At 39.9% G+C, this 22,987-nt stretch overlaps 1 protein-coding gene across 1 annotated transcript in view; it reads left to right on the top strand.

The window, feature by feature from the left end:
* The first annotated feature begins 346 nt into the window (after positions 1–346).
* SNX25 (sorting nexin 25) overlaps positions 347–22,987 on the top strand; it is a 78,593-nt gene continuing 55,952 nt past the window's right edge. Inside the window, exons 1-3 of the mRNA XM_027735446.2 lie at positions 347–911; positions 12,854–12,938; positions 20,236–20,452. Coding sequence (XP_027591247.1) covers positions 465–911; positions 12,854–12,938; positions 20,236–20,452 — 749 coding nt within the window. The 5' untranslated portion in view covers positions 347–464. The remainder of the gene's footprint in view (positions 912–12,853; positions 12,939–20,235; positions 20,453–22,987) is intronic.

Genomic DNA, 22,987 nt, shown 5'->3' with positions numbered 1-22,987 from the left:
TTTCCTGGGCTGTGCGTGGGGCCGCCTCCAGCCCCAGCACGGCGGAGCCCCGCAGAACACACCACGACACACACCAGAGAAGCCAGACCCGGCCGTGAGGGGGTGCGGCGAGCGCACATGTGCCCGGCCCGCCCGCCCGGTAGGCACCGCCCTCGCCCCCGCCCCCTCACCGGCCGGACTCGGAGCGCCGCGGCGGGGCCTCCCGGGCTGCTGCCACGGACATCGGCTCCCGCCGCCCAGCGCCGGGCAGCGCTGCCGCCAGGAAGCGGCCCGGCCGCCGCGCACCCGCCTGCGGCCGGGCATGAGCTCCGGCTCCCCCGGCGGCCGCAGCGGTGCCAGTGGCGGCGGCGGGCGGCGGAGGAGGCGGCGGCGGAGGAGGAGAGTGGGGGCCCGGGGAGCGGCGACCTTCGCAGGGGGCTGCCGCGGCGGGAGATGCGCTTGCTCCCAGCGGCGCCAGGAGCAGCATGTTCCCCGGTGCCGACAGCGCTAGCAGCACGGCCGGGCAGCCCGAGGCGGCGGGGGCTACCGCCCCCGGCCCGCTGGGCTCGCACGGCCCCGGCGGCGAGACGCGCCGCCGCAGCGCCCCGGCGGCCGCCGCTGTGGCCGGCGGCGGCGAGGAGGAGGCGGCGGAAGACGAGGAGGACGAGGACCCCGGCTCGTCCCGCTTCTTGCTGGCGGCGGGGCTGGGACTGCTGGCCGTGTCTGTCGTCCACCTGGGACAGGAACGGGCCGAGGCGGCGGGCGGCGGGCCGCCGTGCCTGGCGCTGCTGCTGCTCCGCCTCGCCCTCTATGCGGGCTGCGCCGCCGCGGCCGCCGCGCTGGGCACCCTCATCGTCCTGATGTGCCGCGGCCGCCGCCGTCTGCCGCCGCCGGACTTCGCCGCCGCCGCTCCGGTCCGGCGGGTCGCGGGGGTGAGTAGCGGGAGGGGAGCGGAGCAGGCGGCTGCCGCCCTGCCCGCCGGCGGGGAGAGAGGTGGCGCGGCCCTCGCTCCGCCGCGGAGCGCCACGCCACCCAAACCTGGTGTCCTGCTGTCCTCCCGCGGCCGCAGGAGCCTGCTCGCGTTCTGCCCCTCGACGGGGCTTTAAATGGCAAAAGTTGTGCTGGAGGCTAGCACGGGAAAAATCTAGACTTTGCTCTGGGGGAGACCTCCGGATTGCGGGAACGCTTGCACGGCAGTTCGCTGTAGGCTGTCTCAAATCCTTTTCTGCTCCTCCCGTCGAAATGTCATTGGTAAAAGAGCGACTTGCTCAAAGAAGCAGCATAGCGTTGCTTAAGTGCGTGCTCTGAAGTTGGGCAGCTCAGATAGTGTTATCATAGTGCCAGTGTGTACTCAAGCCATTGCAGAGCTCTGTGCAAAAGGGAAACAATTTTATTTTCTGTACATGCTACAAAATGTTCTAATTGATGAGCTCTTTGTACTTCACTGCTCAGTACTTTTTGGTTTCTTCTGAATGGGAGTGGTAGCACAAAGTATTTGGAAACTTTCCTCCCATCCATGCCTCTGTTCCCCATCAAGTGATCCAATGCTTGGGAGCTGATCCTAGACAGGCCTGAAAAATTACTGCTGGAAATGAGGATCTCCTGCAACTCCTGCTTTGCCGTGGGTCACAGGGACGTGGTGTTTAATATCACAGCTGGTGACTATGGTTGGGTGCCCTTGGCCCTTCACTGGTGAGTTTTAGGTGTGTTAGCACGTGAAGTGCTGCCACAGTAGACAGTACTGTGTTAGTGCTATTTCCATTCAGTAGTGTCACACAGGATACCTGAGAGTAGTCTGCAAAGGAGAGGAGCATAATTCGTGCCACCTGGGTGTACAGCCTAGCTGTTCTGATAAGCCAGTTTGTTACATTTAGTACGTGTACTCTTCTTATCAGCAAATAAATAATACTGTCACTTATGTGTTTCTGGGGCTGCAGTTGGTGCAGCTGAATTTGCAGAAAACAGAGGGTGCTGTCAGGGCAGTTAGAAATCATTTGCTGATACAGTTGTTGGTCTTTCTGTTTTTTCAATCAAATCAGCTAACAACCTGCAGTAGTGGTTTATTCTTTCATTCCTTGACCTGTGGAGAGAAAGAGCCTGTGTTTGGGAGGAATATGCATTTCCAGACCTGCATTTAATGAAATCTGGCAGGATATTGTCAGTAGGGATATTTGACCAGGGGCTGGTGACTTCAGTGAGTAATATAACTTGCAACGGTGCATTCAGAATCTATTTGTGGCTGTGTAATACTCATTTTCTCTAATTGGTTGACTTTTCAAAAAATCCTCTTTCCTTTGAAGACTCAACATCATAGTCAGCTTTTTGAAGGGAATGAAGAATAAATAATGTGTATAAGCATTAAAGGTGGGACCTGTTCTGTATGTCATACAGGTAGGGATTGTTTGGCTGGTTTTTGTCATGGGAGTGCTATGGAGCAAATGTGTGTTAAGTGCATAAACACCTTGTAGTAAAGGACTATATGCTTTTGTATTTAACAAAATGAAAAAAACCCACATCTAACCAAATGAAAAAAAAATGCATCAGTTGATCATCAAAACAACAATTCCTGTTGCTTTTAGGTTTATAAGATTAAATGTTTCAGTGTTAATGCCATCTCTCCAGTGACATTTATGCACTGGTACAGTTATCTGAACATATACGTGTGTGTTAATTTACTTTTACGTAGTACCAAAAAAAATCTATATGTAAACTTAGCAATTTAAATCTCCCTGCTGCCACAATGGGGAGAAACTTTCAGGTTCATGAACAGCCAAATAATAAAAATCGATTTAATTTGGGAAGCCAAGATTTGAAGAAAAAAAAAAAGATTTATTGCTCTTTTTCTCCCCTTTTGTGAAAAATGTAATACATAAGCATAGTGAACAGTAGTGAAACTAGAACTGTCCAGAGACAAATACAATCACTTCAGTTACTATACCATCTGCACCTTCTTTTTGTGATATGTTACTGTGCATTTGTCTTGATGTTCTCTTGTGTCCATCCACTGGATTTGTATATGTAAATAGTGCAGATCCACCGTTGCTTTGTTAGTCTTATCTGTTGTGTTTGGATTTATTATAGTTCTGTGGTATGTGTTGTTTCAGAAAGGAAGTGAAATCTGACGTTTAAAATTCACTGCTAAAGCAGCAGTACCTGCTACAACCCTTTTCCCAGGATTGTTTTTTTACCCTCTCTCTGATTCAGTTAAAATTTTTCTTTCCTCCCTCTTTGCACTATTCTCAGAATTTAACCTGGTTGTATAAAAGGGACAGCCAAAAAAGGAGTGAGGTGTTTTACCCTTTCTATTTAGAAGATGTAATTCTAGGCATCTTAATTAGGTTTTTTGTGCTTTCAATTTACAGTTTTGTTAATTTCTTTCTGATACAGAGTGGCTTCAGGACCGCACAGCTTCTTGACAGACTTTTTCTGAACACAATTTTGTATATGTGTAGCAAATTTCCTAATTGGGGCTTCAGCAACATGTAGGTGAAGAAAATAAAATTGTGTAGATAGGCAACATGTAGAAATGAAGGCCATTCACTAAAATGTTTCTTCTAAAGTTTCCTTCATACATTTATCTTTGAAAAATTTGTAGGTTAATCTTTTTATTATACATCCTGTTTCATTTACACTGCTTTCTTATAATTCAGTTGTTACTCTCACGTTTTTCATAGAGCCTTATGATCCTGTTATCTTTTCTGGGAGCCAGTAGTAGGATAACTGTAAAGGTATAATTTCTTCAGCCTTGTGCCTTTTCCTCCAGAATAGGGAAGAACCCTCTGTTGGCCTAATGGTTAGGAAAAAGCTGAAAAAAAAGTTATTATGACTGGCATCTAGCTCTGCATATGTTCTATAGGTTCACTTCTCATTCTTTGAGTGATTTTCACATTGGGGTTAACAGATGAGGAAACTAAATATTCAGTAATAAATATTTACTCTAGTGGGAGTCAGACTCAGCTCTTGGAAAGTGAGTGGGAGTACTCTTGATCAACTTCAAAGGGACTTGGATCGATTCCCTTATCCTGTGCTGAAAAAAGAGAGGCTTTTTGTATGTTCTCAGTTACTGTGTGTGAGTTCAGTGCTGTGGATTTTCTTGGACCTGTTCATACCAGTAACTTTGGTGAGGAGGTGCTGTGTTGTACGTTTGGATTTCATAAGAACAGGGTACATACCTTTTCTTCATTTTGCTTGAACTTGCTACCAGAAAAGCCATATTTTTGAAAGCGAAGCTGTGCTTTATCCTAAATATTGTTTGTGTAACCTCTTTGGGACTTGAAAAGTGAAGAGCTCCTGCTAAAGTCGGGTATCTCAGTGAGAACATTTGAAGTCTGCTGAGAACTGCAAAGCAAGCTGTGTGATTTATAACCCTATGATAAGGTGTGCTTTCAATGTAGTTTTTCTGTGTGGGACATCTCTGTTTACACAGGATGTCTGGGCAAGTCTCCTGGCTTCCACATTTCATTGGTAAGAGAGGTGTACAGGCAAGTCATAAGAGTGTTTTACTTACTACTTTAAGTACTTGCAGGCATTAATAATATTGGTAAATAGTTTCTGTTGATATTTAAATAGTGGGAATTGAAGGATTCCTTGACATTTTTGTCAGGTATATTTGAACACTTCTCAGGAGCTGTTGTAGGACCAGATTAATTTGTGATGGAGGAGAACAGCAAAATGCTAGACAGCAAAAAGGCATGATGACCCAATTGCACTTTTAGTAAAAACATCTGTCTCAGAGGGCATTTTTGATTCTCAAGTGTCAGTGGACTTACTCATAGCAAAGATAGCCCTGGTTAGAACATGTGTCACCTTTTCAAATGCAAGGTTGCTCCCAACACTGCTTTTAACTTGTGTGTTTGTAGAGGAGATGGCTTTGACTCATGCGAAGAACCATGTTAACCAAGTTAGTGGGAAGGGGAAGGAAAAGACTTTTTCCCACATTTCCAGTATGAGTTGTTTCTCTGCCAAAAAAACCTGGCAGGACAGAGTTTTCTTTTCTACATAGTGTTTTGACTCAAATTCAAAGCAAAAGCTCTGAGTAATAGAGGAATAGGTTATCAGCTTCATTTAAATAATGCTAAACCCAAGGATTATTTATTATATTTAAATGCTGTATTTTAAATTCAGATTAAATAAATGATATTCTGTATAGAGAATGATCCACCTAGTCTGTCTGCAGCACTAACAGAATGGTAATGAATGTGATTTTTTCCAGTGAAAAGGTACACTGATTCTAATGCCCTGATTTTAGTTTCCTACAATTAAGTTGTCGATGATTTTGAGTATTCCTTTAAAACTCTGCTCCTGACATATTTGGTCACTCTTGTTCACTAGTGTTTAATAGCTCTTAATTTTCAGAAGTAGTTTCCTCTTGCATTCTATCCCTGAGGGAGATGTGATCATGTTTTAAGTTCCTTAACGCTTGTTCCATCCTTGAACGTGAATTTTTTTGTGAATCTGGCATTAACACGAGGGCACAGGTAAATCTTTTTTTTTATTGGATCAGGTAGCCAATGAAATATCTTCATCCTGGAACACAGTACTGTTTTTTTACTTAAGCCATAGGAGGATGGGCAGTGAGATTACCAGAAGTTGTCTGAGTGATTCTAATGGGATGGCAGCTTAGCCTAGGTTGAGTATCTGCCATGGTATCCAAGCTGAGCGTTCTGCTCTTTGTGAGGAACACAAGGGAAGCAGAGGAGAAGGACACAGAGTGATTTATTTTCCTTCACTGTTGGACTTTTGCCATGAGATAAAGCTTGCAAAGGTAAACTTGCAGGAGCCTCAGCAGCTGTGGGAAGGTTTGCCAGCTGTGGGCATCAATTTCAAGTGAGATGCAAAGCAGTTCTTGATGTGGTAAGCAGTTTGGAAGAGCTATGAGGGAGAAGAGAGATTTCCTAACTCCTTTCACTTTTGACCTTTATGCCTTAGTAAGTCTTCAAAAGTATTTATGAGTTTTTCTCAACCCAAAGTCAAGCATGTTCTATGGTCTGTCTGGTTCTGTGGCCCAACAGGCAATATTCAGTGCTCTGATATTGCAGGATTTTTGTGATACCTGGCAGAAGTAATAGTCTCTGCTGGCTGCTCTTTTGTCATGCTAGTTTTAGGTCCTCTTGGGCTTGGAACCAAATATTCTGATCAGTTCTTTCTGGGTCGCAAGGAGAAAATATATTTAATTTCGATGTGTTTTTAACAAACCGAGAGTCTCATACTTCTGTTCTTAGTTCTGTCTCTTTTAAAGGCAGGTCAACAGTCAGCCTTTGATGATGCAGGTTAATTTACTACTAGGAAAGTCCTGGAATTAAAATAATGAAAAGGTATTGTAGCATTTTCTACCAATTTCATGAATATTTTAAAATGTTAAGAAAATGTTGCATGAATTGCAAATATGCAGTTATAGTTCAGGAAGGGCCTGTAGTTTATTTTTAGGGATCTGTGGAATATCTGTTATAATTTGGGATTTATAACCTTTTTCAGAATTGAAGCTTTGTCGGGACAGGATACACTGATTAGCTGCAGGCTTAACTTTGAAGTGATAACTTTATTTTCACAGGAGGCTGACCTTGGGAAATAAATGTTTTTCAGACACAGTCTCTGGCTTGTTTGTCCCATAACTCCCTAGCGGTGAGCAGACTTAGTTTTCCGCACAGCCTTTTATTCATCATGTATATTTTCTTATCTTGCCATGCAATCCTTTCTGATTCCTGTCATTGTATCCTGTGTCACCTTCAGGTCTGCGCTGTATTATGCTTGACATTTTATTTTCTCAATGTTGTGTTAGATTGACATTTCATATTTTTCTGTGAATCAGGCTGTTTTTACCTTTGTAAGGACTGCGTCTCACTTGGATGATGTTTTACGACTGAAAATATAACTTGGGAGTTAGTTAATTTCTCCTGTTAACCAAGCCATGCTGAGTCAGTAGGGGCAGGTGGTGGGCTCATTGAGATATTGCTGTCCAAGTCTCTTGTAGGGGAGGTGGATACAAACCCTCTGTAATAAGGTCAAGAGTGAAAGGGTCCTGCACTCAAGGTAGTTTTGGCATTGAAAATACTGGACACGTATATCAGAAACATTCTGAAAATAAAATCTGATCAAGTTCCCTCTTACTGCTGAGTCTTGGTTCCTTGTTCTCTGTAAAGATGAGCAGCAAAATTTACCCAAGGAAAGAGCCAGTTATGTAGAACGCTGTATCTTTTCCCAAGCTGTTACTTTGTTAAATGCTTAAAAAAAATAAATTATGTAGTCATAAGGGGAACACGTTTGTATTGTGTCCATGGGAGGTGTTTGTGACCAGTCATTCTGTACCATTTTTTCCCCTATTAAATATGCACAGTGAAAGAGAACAAGTTAATGTTAGTAAAATTAATGATGACAGTTCACTCAGCATGTTTTGTGATGCTCTGTTGAAAAGGCAGAACACCCTACCTTTGTACAGTGAAAAGTCAAGTGGAGGGAGGGTATAGCAATAGACAACGCAGGAGTTTCTTTCTGATTGTCAGCTGAGACTCTGGAGCTCAGGCAGGAGTGTGCAGGTTTTTCTGTCTTGCCAGCAATTCAGTTTTCATGCCATATGGCTCTTTTGGCCTTGAAGTATAGACCATACATTCTTGTTGTCTTTTACAGAGGAGTAGGGTGTGGAAATCTTCAGTAGGCTGAGGCTATGCATGTACCCTGAGAATTCATGTTGGACTTTATTTTGATGGCAATATTAAAGATCCGAGCAAAGAATAATGCTGTATTTTTTGCTGAGCAGAAATTTGAATGCTAACTTACCAATTATTTCTTAGCCGTACTGATAAGAGTGAAAGTATTACCTGAGAAATGTTTCATTTTCTTATTCTTATCTGTCTGGTATTATATGAAATCTCAGATGAAGAGAGTTCTGCCCTAATTATAAAGTTTTTACACTGCTACAGTTTTACTAGTTTTGAACACAGTACAGTTAAGATAGAACATTCCCATCTAATAACCACAATCTGCATGTTCCAGAAGCTACTATGTTAGTGGAAATAAGTTATGATGATATCATAACATGATTATTGAGATAATGATTCTTAAGATAATAGGATTAATATGCTTTAAGTATGTTGATTTTTAAATTGGTAGTTATGGTATCCCTTAATACATGTAGATTAGTGCTTAATGTGACACATACATACTTGCCTTGTAATCTTAAATGGAACTGGAAGTATTAATTAAAAATATTATCTTGTGAATAGAAAATTTATTTTTTCATCATAAGTTGAAGTAATATTTGCTACTCTAAGAACATGTCTATCCACATCAATTAAAGACTAATTTGTGGAGAGTTCAGTGAAGTATTGTTTGAAGCTTTGATGCTGTCATCAAGGTCCAGTCTGATGTTAATGTATGTTTTACAAAGATAAGAGGAAAGTTAGTGGGGCAACAGTGGGTGGAGCAAGTAGCTATGGGTAACTGGATGGTTCGTGTATGCTGAATTAGATGCAGTCTTTGCCTTTTACATCAGTGGTTAGACTGAGAATCTCATGCACAATGCTCATTTGTACTGTGGGATCTGTCCTGAGCTCTGTTCTAGTTTTATTGTAATTGAGTTAATGTAGTAGAAATAATAGTAAATTTTTCTCTGCTTCTTGCCTTAATTCCACGGCAGAGTAAGGCTGCATGTGGCATGCCTGTAGCAGCTGTCTGGCTTTCTGCTGCTGTGTTTTAAACATTGCATTTGATGACCAGGTGTTGCAGATGGATTTCTTGATAGTGGAAGGTACTCCTGTGTTCTCAGTGCTTTGCCATTTATTGAGTGTAGTTGTTGAAATATCTTCTTAATTCTTAATTATTTAACATTTATTGTTTTCCTCAGAACTAATTTTAAATTACTTTAAGTTAATACCATAATGTCAATGTTTAAACACTTTATTTTTGCATTAGTAGGAGACTGAACCTAAGACAAAATTTCATGATTAATGCCAGCCTTGGTGTTTTTGGCTTTTATTCTTGGCCCATTGAGACTGTTGTTTTCTGCATCTTAAATTATTCTCAAAAGTATCAAACAATGAGTGTTATTCAGAAGTCTACAGGAAATGCACACATCCTTTTTTCAGCCTGTAAACAAAGTCAAAGAAACTTGCGCTGCTCCAGGAAATAGGCCTCCATGTTTGTTAGCAGCCTCATTCTTAGCATGTACCAAATGTGCTCCACCCCTATTCCTGCAAACCTTTTGTTAAATGTTGTTTTAAGTTTCAACCAGGTTTTTGCCAATCTTCAACAATGAAGTCTACAGAGTAGAGCCCAAATTTAAAAAAAAAATAAAATGTATTTTTTTTAATTTTTGGAGGCTGTGATAATGCAAGGCAGAACTTAGAGGAACATGCCAGGTTTTAATCAGTGTAAAAGAGCATCTAAGCTAGAGCTTTGACTGTATTAAATCCGTTTACAAACATTTTTGGCTCAGTCAGGGTTATGCCAATTACTTCATGAAATCTAGCACCATTTTCCTTTAGATGAGTGACTTGAAGAAAAATGTGAAAACATTCACATCTAGGTTTTCTAGCTGAACCTGTTTTCTGCATATGCCCTCCATCAGACTTGAGGCAGGGGTGGGAAGAAAGTCTTCCAGTGAAATCTGTTGAGTTTTTCATTCTCTCGGCTGTTAGAGCTGAGTTTAGACTATGAATTTTCTGGAATCCTTCTGTTATCACAGATGTTGATTACCTGTGTTACCAGGTTGTTTTAAGGTGTTTGTTGCCATACATATTATCTAACTCAGGGATGCCTGCTTATTTAATTAATTCATCATTATTATTGCCACAGAAACAGAACTTTTTGAAACCAAATCTAAACTAACAAGATTTGAGACATGGTTTTGCTAAATGCAAGTTCATAAAATGGGAAGGAAAAATGAGTTTGATAAGCTGTTTTTAGACAAGGCAGCTTAAGATCTGATGCGTTATCAGTCATGAAATTAAATTTACGGTTCTCTGAAGGGCCGTCAGGGATCATGATATGTTCAGGTTGGAAGGAATGTCTGGAGGGCACCTGGTCCACCCTCCTGCTTAGAGTGAGTCCAATCGGGTAATGTTGCTCAGGATTTTCTCCTGTTGAGAAGAATGGAGAGATGGAAACTCTACAGCCTCAGCACACCCATTCTGATACTTGACAAGCCTCATGATTAAAATAGTTTTGCCTTGTGATGGGAATTTCCTGTGTTGCAATGTTTCCTAATGTCCTGTGCATCTGCCAGAAGACTCTGGCTCTCTCATCTCTGTACCCTCTCATTCAGCAATTGCAGTCAGTGGTAAGGTCTGCCTGAACTGTTTTTTTTTCTTAAGCCTGAACTAACCCAACCAATATCATAGGTTAATGGTTGGACTCGATGATCTTATAGGTCTTTTCCAACCTAAACAATTCTATGATCACTCCAATGTATTTGAACATTCTTCTTTTTTCTTGAAAATTTATTTTTTAATGAAGTTGAAACCTTGTTTTAAACAAAGGGGTTTTTTTATTGTTCTGTGCTTTTCTCTTCAGCAGTTCATGACTGTATGCAATACTTATGGGAAGTTCTCAGAAAGTCCGATATACTACGCATCTTCCTTTGCCCCTCAGTAATAACATTTGTACAGCAGCAAAATCACCATTGCTAGTTGTGGTATTCACTTTTTACCTTTTACATTCTCTTTGATCATGTCTTGAACAACTCTTTTTAAATGAATAGTCCATGCCTTTTAGAAGTCAAACATACGAACCATAGAGGACACTCTCAATGGAATGTGTTTTTGCAAGCTGAGGTGTGAGTTTAAGAGGCAGCATTTTGCTGAGGCAGTAGTAGTCTGCCTTGTCCTCAAAACGAGTGTTCAAGTTTGAAGCATAAAATGATCAGTTCCTGCTTTGTGGAAATGTGTAGATTGGATTATAGTGTAGGGATGTGGAGCAAGCTGCTTGCAACCACAGATCCCCAGATCCCCTCTGAAGGGCTTTTTTTTTTTTTAGCTTGTATTTAAACTAGTTTTGAAAGGAGTAAATTGACAAGTGCTTCATCGGAGCACTTACTGATGCTTTAGGCTGTAAAAAAACCACTCCCTGCAACATATTTACAAATGAGAACTGTTGATGCCTAAGTTAGCTGTTTGAGGTGACCGACCTCTATGCAGGTGTGATGCATTTTAGCAGAAGGATTTAGTTCGTGGGATACCGAAGCTAGCGTGAGTGCTAAGGAAGATGGAGTGTGTTGAGCACAGAACTTCAGTCAGAACTGTGGCCTCATGTTTGGGAGCTCTTTCTTCACAGAAAAATCTGAGTTTGCTTAATTGGGCTTTCTGAATCCCTTCCCGCTCCCCTAATTTATTTAGGGTGTTTAATGTCTCTGTGAGTCTGTCTCTTCTCTTTTTAAATTGGAGTGGTTATGAATCATGTGATTTCCTGCTGCAAATAAAGCAGAAAAATCCTGAAGTAATTGTGTGACTGGCATTAACACAACTTTGTGTTGAGGAAGTGTGACAACATTAGCAGCTAGAGGTTATGTCTTGGAGCCTTACAAATACTGTTAGGTGTTCTTACAAAGAGCAAAAATACTTTCTGCAGCTGTTTAGATGGATATGGCTTCAGCTTTTACCAGAGTTGTATTCAGGTAAAAAAGGGCTTGAAAATCTGTCATGGTTCACTAAATACTCTGTTCTTACCCCTCTTTAACTATAGTTTTGGTATTAAGGAGGGACTTGAAATGGAGGCAAGTGTGCTGATAGTGTTGCCAAGGAGGGAAGAAATCAGGTGAAAGACCGCAGTTATAGTCTCAGAATGGTGACTGGAAGAAGTCTAGGGAGTATTGCTGCACTCACTCAAAAGCTGGAACAAATCAACTGTGGGCAGAAGGAGGGCACTCAAGGCCTGGAAAGGATCCATCATAATGCTGTGTGTCAAATGTGAGTGAGTCTGAAAAGCTTTGTTTTGCCATTAAAAGTAGTGCTGAGACTCCTTTATTTGGATCCCATTAGATGAGCTTTGTTCTGCAGTGGAGAAAAACATATTTACCAAAATATACTGAGAATTAGCCTGCAAATTGGCTAAAATGATGGTGTATTACCTTTAAGAACATTAAACAGCACTTTTACTTAAAGTTTATACTGCTTTCTTATTCTGTGTTTGGTGAATGTTGGAGAGATGGAGATGCTTCTGAAGTGTTATTTCCTTACCAAAGAAAATCTGGGCTCCCAACAAGGGGAGCAAAGTAAGCTGGGCAACAGCAGGGACCATTTCTATTTGTTCTGAATTACACTCCTTTCTATGTAAATACAGCATGAATGACTCTCTTTGTCTACACTCTGAAAAATGTTTTTCCATGTGCCCACCTGTTTGGACACCGTAAGAGTGAGTACTCCAATACAGGCAGATGTTTGTGTAGGACAGCAGTTTAAAATGCAGCAGCTGGAAGTATCTTTGAAGGAAGAAACCCAAAAGGATGTGAACCAAAATTAGTGTGGGAGATCTGAAGGCTTTTCTTTGGTTTAAAAGTAGTTTATGAGGCTAGATGAAATCTATTGTCACAGTAGGCTATCAATATGTTATATTTGCTGTGAAAATACTGAATGGAGGAGTTGCAGTTATTCTGTTACATGCATGTCCTATTGTCAGTACATTGAATTGCAACTAAATACAGCTCCCTTCTACCAAAAAAACCTTGGCAAGTTGTACTCAACAGTGAGTGTTAATATGGGCTTAATGAACTATGTATAATAATCTCAGAGATAATTGACACTCCTCTGTGTTAACTGTGTGGAGTGACAATGTTTGTATAAAGACCAAATGATACAGTACTATTGCCTTGAATTCCAGTTTTATTCCTTCTGAAGTTTTTGGTTTATTCCTTTCTCTTGTGATGAATGTTATGTTTGAATTTCAGAGTAATTGGTCTGGAAGCTCCCATGATTCAATCCAATCAAGGAGAGTGGTTATTTCTCACAATATGGATAAAGCACTGAAAGAAGGTGAGTCTTACCTTGGTCAAAGGTGCACTGGAGTCTGAAAACTGCACAGTATTCCAGGATTTTAGAATATGACCCTGGTTTCCTCTGTAATATAATACACAAAGCGCAAGGTCTTAGTCTTCCCAAGAGGTCCACTGTAGTAAGTAATATGATGATGTTTTTGCAATTCAGTTGATATCTCATGATTCTAGTGGTTGGGGTTTTTTTGTTGTTTTTTTAACAGAAATATGTTAAAATACAGTCCTTAATATTTGTGCACAAAACAAGGGGGTTACATCTAAAATATTCTTGATTGGGTTTTGCTGAACTGATAAATCCTGTAAACTCTTGCATACAGTCTTCCCGTTTAGTGCAATTCTTGCCATAAAAAAGTGAATTTATAATGAACATTTGGATTTTTGGCTGATACAGTCTATCAGCCTTTTGTAAATATTTTATCTAATTTTGAATACTTTTTCCTTTAACATTTCTTTGCAGTACTTTTTCTTATCTTTGACAGTATATTTGAAAATTATCATTGCTTTAAACAGGTTGTTGTCTTACGAAAACCTGGGATGTGTTATGTTTTTCAAGTTATTTTTATGAATAGCTGTTCGCAGGATAGGTAGCTAAAATTGGAACACTTTACCTGCCCATGTCACGTTTTTGTGGAGGCGAACTATTATAACATAATTATAATTTATTTTTAGGAAACATTTTCATCTGGAATCAGACTAGAGGATTCCTGATCATGTGAAAAGGATAGTGGAGTCTAAACATTACATGTTTAGAAATATGTAATGAAACAAGCACAGACAAGTTATTTGCAGTATTCTTTCACATGTGTACTTTGCATTTTGGATAACCTGCCTCAGAATTTGAAATGAAGCCTTGACGTAATCACAGAATTGGAAGTTGTGGGGTTATTTGGAGACAGACAACAGGTATTGTGGAATATAGAGGGAAAGACAGTCATATTACACTTCCCTGCAGTTACTTGCATGTAGGAGTAACTCATGTCTGTTAAAATATGGGAGTTGTCTTCATCTAAGGTGTTTATCCCACAGATCATTCAGTTGGTTGTGTGAGGCCATCCCTACTCAGTAAGGCTGAAAGTTACTAATATGTAAATGATTCACTTTTTAGAGTTGAGTACCTTCTGTTGTGACAGCTCACTTGCCTTTCTGCTATTTTTTTTTTTTCAAACTAGCTTTTACCCTCCAGTCCCACTCTGAATTTTGGAGAGCAAACTTGTCAGATTTTGTTGTATTTCTTCCAGGCCTAAGTGATGAAGCCAACTTCTCTGTTATGCAGTTTGACAAAGATGAGACTGTCCTTTTTGCTCTACCATGCAAAGACTTAAGCAAGCATTTTGGGTTTGGAAGGTGACTGAGTCAGCTTAAGTTTGAGATACTGAATGAATCCCAAAAGCAATATTTTAATTTTTTATTAGAGTAAATGATCAGTCTGTTTGAAAATAGACAGGCAGGACTTCTTGCCCTGTGACAGTTTTGAAATTTGTAGTTGTCTCGATGTGCATGTTTTTTTTTGTTTGTTTGTTTTTTAAACAAGTTCATGGTTAAGTAAAACTTTATTACCAGTGATTTAAGAAATACCATCTGCTCTTCTGTTTTCAGTCTTGCACAGATCAGGATTAAAGTATGTATAAATCCTAGGAATTTTGGATAACTTTTGCTGTCTTGAGGTAACATGCTGTTCAACAGAAATGCTTCAAAACGCCTCATTCATTTAGCTAGGAGACTTTGAGTTCTCATGAGGTTTTAATCTTGGGGAACAGGTCAGACTCCTACAGCCACTTCAGGTTTAGAGCAGGTGTTGTCAGATTACCACAGTCAATGAGGTTTTGCTCTTTTTTTTTTCCTTTGGAATCAGGTTTTACTTCTCTTTAGGTATGCCCATTAGAGATGCATGGATAACATTTTTGGAAGAGCCAGCATCATCTGTCTGCTGTTGCTGGGTATGAAGAGAGACAGCCCTTTGGTTAATTCTGACTTCTTCCTCTGTTTTTCGCCATTGTGTAATTAAGTTTGCCTGGGGTTCACTGTTAGTTACTAACTATACTAGATGAGGGAAAGCTGTGAATTAGCCCGGCTACTGTGTGGTGTGTTTTATGAAATCTAAGTGCTCAAAATCAGAACAAGTGTAATGTTATGAAGAGATTTTCCTTGTTGAATATGGCAAAATGAAAAGGCCTTTTAGTTGTCAGCCCTGAATGCCTTTTTCAGCTGGTGATACTTGAGTGACTAACACTGAAATATGGTTGTCCGAAGTTTTTCATGCTTTCTCTTGATAGATTGATTTGATTCTTGTTTGCCCTTCATTTATCTTACAAAAATAAAAGATAACCCATGTCTACAAATACTTTTAACCATTTAACGCTACCTGTTGCTTGTCTGGTCACTTCCTGTTTTCAGCCCATCTCGTGTGGTAGTGTGGTAATAACGTCTCCTAAGAGAGACTGTGCTCAGTGAGACGTGCTGCTGTTGCACAGCATACTGTCTGGGCTAAGGCTGTAGCTATCAGTAGATTTGTCTGCCTTGAGTGTAGTGGGTCTCCCGGGAACTGAACTTCACCCTCCATTTTTATTGCTCCACATCTTGGGGTCTTTGTTATTCTTCACAGTCAGTCTTTGTCTCTACTGTTTTAGTCGTACTGAGAAAATTGGTCTTCATATCACTTAGCTGCTTTACTGGGTCATTTATGTGTAAGTAAAACAGGACAGGCCAAAGCACAGATCCCAGCAGAACTCCACTGGTGAAATTGTTCTGCTAAAATTCCCCTGTGTTTCTTAGCTCTTAAAATATTTCATGCCAGAGAGCCATCTCTACTTTCATAGTGGGTTATTGTCTTTTAACCCTGTCTTGAGGTGACCTCATTGGAAATATTTTGGGAATTTAATTAGATTGTTCCTAAGGATCAGATCTTGCCTGTCTGTGTTGACCCCTTAGAAGTACTCTCTTAGGGATGTAAGGCAGTACTTCCGTTTACAGAAGAAGATTTTTCCTAGACTATCTCATTTCCCAACTTAAGATCCACACGTTGGCATTTAGATAAAAATTTGAAGTAGCTTCTGCCACTCTTTATGTGAAAATCTGGGCTTTTTTTCCTCACAGCTTTCAAAAAATTGTTTTTTTGGGTCCAAAATATCAGCAAGACAATTTGAATTTGTTCTCTCTGCACTGGGATTCAAACACTGAAAGCTAAGAACTCTTCACAAAGGGTACATGTGGAAAACTATTTGGACATGAGCTTGTCCGATTTTTTTTTTTTATTTTATACATTTCCTAGATCTTTTTAACACTTTTCTCTATTTTTTATCTATTTGGAAAATTTCATTTTTTTTACCCTTCACATTCGTAAAAATTATTAAAGACACAAATGTCAAGGAAATTGTAATAAAAATAAAGAATGTGGAATGGACTGTCAGGGTATGATTGCTTTTGCACAGGGCCCATCTACCTATACACAATCATAACATTTAGACTGTTAACGTGGCATTTTCATAGGGTTTGAATAATGTCATAAAATACAAGTAAACCAAGAAATACTAGTGGTTTTCCAAACACAAACTTTAACAAGAGAACTGAAATCTTTAAATTACTATTGCTAGTGACTGGGGCAGTGTCCCATATTAACCTTGCATGTTACTTTTACAGATTGCAATGCTTGCTGCTCTAGAATCCAGTTTTGTAGCTATACCTTCTCTTCTGTTGTTCACACAGTCACAGGAGAGCTTTGGATCTGACTATAAATTAATTGTTCTGGCCTCTCCAGTGCTTTCAGGAAAGGATATTTACTTCTTGTTGAAACTTGGAAGTCTGTGTTTGCATTTGAGTAGGGAGAATATTTATGCTCTGTTTTTTAATATTGCTTTGGGAAAAAGACTAGGTATTTAATCCTTGTTCTTCAGATTTTTATGTTATTTTTAATAAAGTTGGGTAATGAATCTTGGCAGCATAAAAACTGTCTAGGGTGAAGTTTTGCAGATTTGAAGCTAGTCTGACCAGGTAACTCTTGTGGTGCCACTGAACCTCTGAATGAATGAATATGGTAGAAGGGATAGCAGTTACTGTAGGACCTGTGTGGGAGTAGGAATGAAGGAAGGATCTAGATGGGAGTGCTCACTAAACCTCCACACAAGCTTCTGGCTCTCTACTCCCAACACTTTTAGTTCACAGTATTTAAAAGACTGATTGAAGAGGCTCAACTTCAAATTCACATGGGAATGACTTTTAATCACATCATAACAACTCAGGAACTAGTTTAGAAGACCCAGTAGAAGTTTCTACAATTTTGCACCAGACTCATGGTGGTCACTGCATTTAATGGTTATCAGAAGAAATTTGTTTTATGTTTGTAGTGGATGAGTTAGTCATAGTAAGGTATTGTCCTGAATGTGTTCTGCTTCTCTTTTTCATTCCTTCCTTGTCTTCTGACCAGTTGTTTTCTATGTTTTAGAGAACGTGCTGTATAAAAATAATGATAATAGATGCATGAGCAGATTTCTCCTCTGAAGGAAGCAAGCTGCTCTCTATAAAATGCCTACATTTGTTTTCTGTATTTCTTTAGAGTGCTGAAAAAGGCACCAGCTGCATCAATGGGCGTGAAACTAAAGCAGCAACTGTGCACCATGGCCAGGATGATACATATGGATGAGGCAGTGTCTTACTCAGTCTTAAACAGACTGCCGTTAGTGTCTGTGGCTGGTGTCCTTTTTAAATATTATTGATTTATTTAAACAAAGTCCTAAAGTTGTCTCACCACGTATTTGGACTTACATTCTGGGCTCTAAAGAACCCTGAGTTTTGTAGAGAACAGCACTGTTGTGATGCAGGAAGGCTCAGAAGTGACAAGGAAACTATAGAAAGCATGTAAAGGAAGAGGGTTATAAAAGATAGGTGCAGGAAAATATGGTTTAAAGTGGTGTTGCCTTGCTTTGTTTGAGCAGGAGTCTTCCCACCATAATAGATCTTGCTTCAAGTGTTCCAGTTGGGGGTGTAGTAAAGTTGCAGGAGTTGTACTCTGATATAAGAGTTCTAATTAGTTTGAATGTTGTACTTTCCTAGAGTACAGAGATGTACCATTGAACGTGACAGAAGTCATGAGCAGCTAAAATAAATCAAAAAATGTGTATTATGTACTGTGCTAGAAACTGAGTTCATTTTGGGGAGGAATTGCTTAGAAACAGAGCTATAAATTAAGAGTTATTGGGAATACATAGTGTTCTGAAAGATAATATAGTCTAAGGGATCAGGATATGAGTTTTGCTCTTGTATGTTGTACTCTTGCTTTGTAGGGTTCTGTTGAGTAGACATCTGTAGGAGCCACTTCTCCATGCATGGCTTGTCTTCTTAGGCAAAAGATGCTGGAGAAATCTGCTACTTTGCAAAAGGTAGAGAGGGTGTCTGTAAGAAAATCTGAAAAAGTCATTAATTGCCAGTGATGATAACAAATCCCACAATGCAGTGTGTTTTGAATGTGCTTGAGAAATTACTGGTCTCTTACAGAGTAGGTGAAAAGGAAGAATTTGTGCTGTGGTCAGCTTTCTACAGCATTTAGGATCTTGCAACAGAAGAGAGTAACTAAGCTATAAGAAAAAGATGTCTGCAGAAGGACATGGGGATCACTGTGGAAAACTAGATACCTAAAATGGGTATTGCAATGGGAGACTTGAGATAAATAAAAAAACTTCAGTTTTTAAAATGCTGGTCCCAGTTGCTCTTTGGTGTATCAATGGATTATTCCTCACCTTGCTTATCAGGAGACCACTACTTTTTATAACTGTTTTTATCACTTTGTAGTATTTGCAGGTGAGAGTTTTCAATGAAATATGATTTCTTCTATTTTAGAAAAGTAATGCAATGGGATATGTTTCAATATTGAAAGTTCCCATCCTGCAATATGGCTCTGCATATTTTTTTCTCTTCTAGATCAGGAAAAAGAATAAATACTTCAAACATTTTATTTATTTGTTTATTGAACTGTGTGGTTTTTTTTTTCTGAATTATTAATTAAAAAGCCTTGAAATGACTTAGCAAAAGGCTTTTAACTATATATTTCAACATACTCATTGAAGTGACTTGGCTGCTTTCTTTATAAATGTGAGGAAGCTGATTTATGAAGCGTTTGGCTGGAAACTGTTATCAATTTTAGCTATTTCTTTTGAAATGTATTTAACAAGGTGATATTGGATGAGGTTTGCTGGTTTTGCCTGAAAAGGCAGGCAAAAGTATTCAGTTTAAGTTGTTGTCCTATTAGTATGCTAATAGTTCACTTTCACAGTACCAGGGAAATTTTAATAGTTCAGTAAACTGCCAAACAAACAACTTCTATCAAAGTGGAAAGTAAGAAATAGTGGAGTCATATGATTACTTTGTACTGCAGGCTTACATTGACAGATGAGGTGTACTTTTGATATAAAAAGTCATGAAAACATCAAGATATCTGGTAAAGAAGCTGCTCAGATTATCAGGCATATAACTTTATTCCCCCTTTTTTATTATCCCTCTGGCAGATGCAAATTGACTCTTGCAACCCCAGCTTTTTCCTTATCTTGTTGTAAATGCGTTTAGCATACGTGCTCCCTGAACACATCCTGCTCCCTCTCATACCTCCAGGGACATCTGCTAGTGTGAAATAGCAGTAAAAACTGATAAATAGACACACAAATGTTGTCTGAAAGAAAAGTCATAATGGTAGAAGATGGTGTTGCCATGGGAAGTGAAATTACTGTAATCTTGGTGGTTGCCTATAGATATGATTTAGAATGCTTCATCAGTTTTGAAGTTCATGTAGTCTCACTAATCTACTTGTTCTCTTTTAGCTTTTCTGATCCTATAATGTACTTTTCTGGGGTTGTTATATGTCTTTTGAAATCCCAGAATCTTACCACCTGCCCTTTTAACTGCAACCTTGGAGACTGTTGAAGGCTAGTTTCAGTCTGCAACAGTTTAGCCACAGTCAGATTATATGATAGTTCATAAAACCATATATAAAGCCACGGTTGAGAGACAGGTATTAGTCTGAGGTTTGTGTGTAGCTGGTAACCTGACTGTCTGAGCAAATCCACTTACAGGCTTTGCTTTGCAAAGTGACCTCCAGTAACCTGTTAGGTGCAGATTGCTGTAACCTCACCAACCTTACTTTCTTTGGCAAGAATTTAAAACCCAAAATTAGATATGAAGCCTATTACCCATCCAGTTTTTGAGGAGAAAGGTGGAGGATTATATTTTTCCTATCTGGGTGTGCCTTCTAATTTTGCAATTTTTGCTATTAATTGTTTTGTTTCTCCTTTCAGTGTTTGACTACAGCTATAGAGATTACATCCTGTCCTGGTATGGGCAACTCAGCAGAGATGAAGGGCAGCTGTACCAGCTGCTATCTGAAGACTTTTGGGAGATTGCCAAGCAGCTGCGACAGAGGCTGAGTCACATTGATGTAGTTAAAGTTGTCTGCAATGATGTAGTGAAAGCTTTACTCTCGCACTTCTGTGACCTTAAAGGAGCCAATGCCAGGTAAAAAAAAACCTCTGCATTTCACTGGAATTTTCTGCTTTTCTCTTTGCTTTCAGATGCGCTATATCGAAGTAATGAAGAATGTAACGCTTTTGTAGAGAACTGATAAAGAAAATAGTCCAAGCTTATTACCAGTTTTAGAGATCAAGCAGGCTTCAGGATATCTGTGAGACCTGTACAAGGAAACACTTGTGCTCCTTTTTCTCAGAATTTGGCTTCACTACTGTTTCTGTTTCATCCTTGAATCCTTTGCTCACAGTAGGAGGTGGGCTGTGTGAGCAGTTCCTGCAAAGTAGTGTCAACCTGCAAGGGAAAGAAGGGGTGCTGTCAAAGCAGTCAACAGACAAGAAGATTGTTATTTGCACCTTTCCCAAAATAGCACCAAGGTTAATTCCATTCAGCTTTCCATTTCTTCTAGCCCCAGGAAGCAAAGTCTTGTGATTTTTCTAAGCGACCTGTCCTGCCGTAGCAAGATTTTTCTACTGGAAAAATAGTTGGCTGTATTTTCTTTCTTTGTGTAGGTTATCTTGCTAATTTCATGAATTTCCTCTATGTTGTCCAGTTGAAAAAGTCAGCTCTCCACTGAGTACTAGAATTGCACCCAAACTGTAATTGCAAATGGGAACTCAGCCTATGCAGTTCCCACATCTGAATGCACAATTTGTCTAACTGTGCATGGAATTCGGGCTTATGTCTGTGCTTACATCATTTTAGTTATCCAAATTGAAATATGCTTTGATCATTCAGATTTAGACTGTAATTTATTCTGTGCAGTAGTTTTGCCTACAGTTAGGTTCACATTTTTTTTGACATCCCTTCAGAGAAAAAAGATCTGCGGTAATCTGTTAGTGACCAATCTGTCTGTTAGCATTGACACTTCTTTCTGTTCTGGAGCAGAAGATAGGGTTAACATATTTGTAGTAGACCTCAGCTCTCAGTCAGGTAATGTGTAGAAAAAGTAAAGATGGAAAAGAAACTAAAGGGTGGTTGTGTTCAAGAAAAGAAGAAATAAAGGTGTATTTACTTTGCACTAATCTTGCATTGAATTCCAGGTACTACTTTCTTTTAGCTCTGGAATGTGGTAGAAATCTCTTGGTCAGGTAAAGCTCCTAAGTGTGCTCCTTGATTTTTAAGTATTACGCTTGCACTTGTCCTTTATCACAGTCAAGCACTTGCTTTTGGGAAGAGTTTGATTTGAACAGTTAAAGAATGAGGATGTTGATTTTAAAGTTTTTTTATTTTAAATCTACATGTTTTTCTGTTTGAAGCTGGGGATGTAGAATCTAGAATTGCAGAATTATTAAATATTATTGATGCTGATTATTGATGAGATATCTTGTCTACTGAGAGTTATGACCACTTCATCTGGTCTTTGTTGGATTGTTATTGTCACTATGTAGAGCTAAAATGAATTCTCTTGGTTATTTTCCAGTTAACTTTTTCACATGGGAGTGGTAAAGGCACTTAGTCAGTGCTGAATAAGGCAGGATGCATTAACATGGTAGTGAAAAAAATCCCGTCAAGCATTAATGTGATAGCGGGTTAAACAAACAAAAAAACCCCAAACCAACCCCACTTGAATTTGTAGGGGTTGGAACTGGATCCATTGACTGTTTTTCACAGGAAGGCTGTGAATTCACCGGGAGGTAGATCTGGTTTTAATGTGCCTGATAGATCAGCAGCACAATGCTGCATGATACAAGTTGTGAAGCACTAGAATATCCTCAAGCTCCTCATCCAAACTTGGTCCAGGGAGCTGTATGGAAGTTGCACAGGGCTCAATGTTTCTTGGCAGATGGAGAGAGGGTTTAAATGCTTTGTACGTACTATGGCAAAGTCAGCAGAAAGGTGACATTGTGCTCACACACTACAGATGAAATTTGTGCTGCTGAGCGATGCCAGGAATGTAATCTTTCTCTGGTAGCATGTTTGTTGAAAGCAAGAGATAGCTATTCTTCTAGATGAAATCATGTCAGAAGGACTTAGCAAGGTACAAACACAAAGTAAGAGTCTTTCTGTGAAGCTGTCCACGTGAAAGGAAGAGGCAGTTCCCTTACACTTATTGTGGGCTAAGAATAACTGCCTCAGGTATTATTACAGAACAATTAATATTTGATAAATAAAGTCCTGTGCTGGGTGCAGCATAGGCAAAATAAGATTTTCTACATGAAATAAGTAGGTGTCGTGGTTTAACCCCAGGCAGCAACTAAGCCCCATGCAAACTGCTCACTCACCCACCAGTGGCCTTGGGAGAGAATGGGAGAAGTAAAAGTGAGAAAACGCATGGTTGAGATAAAGACAGTTTAATAGGTAAAGGAAAAGCCACAACATGCAAACAGAGCAAAACAAGGAATTCATATACCACTTCCCATGGACAGGCAGGTGTTCTGCCATCCCCAGGAGAGCAGGGCTTCATCACATGTAACGGTGACTTGGAAAGACAGACATCATCACTTCAAATGTCCCCCTCTTCCTTCTTCTTTCCCCACCTTTATATACTGAGCATGATGTCATATGGTATGGAATATCCCTTTG

Source organism: Pipra filicauda, unplaced genomic scaffold, assembly GCF_003945595.2.
Source record: "Pipra filicauda isolate LSUMZ 115617 unplaced genomic scaffold, ASM394559v2 scaffold67_size6003252_pilon, whole genome shotgun sequence".
In the NCBI taxonomy this organism is placed as follows: Eukaryota; Metazoa; Chordata; class Aves; order Passeriformes; family Pipridae; genus Pipra; species Pipra filicauda.
The sequence above is the reverse complement of the archived record's forward strand: the minus strand, read 5'-3'. Positions and strand labels throughout refer to the sequence as shown.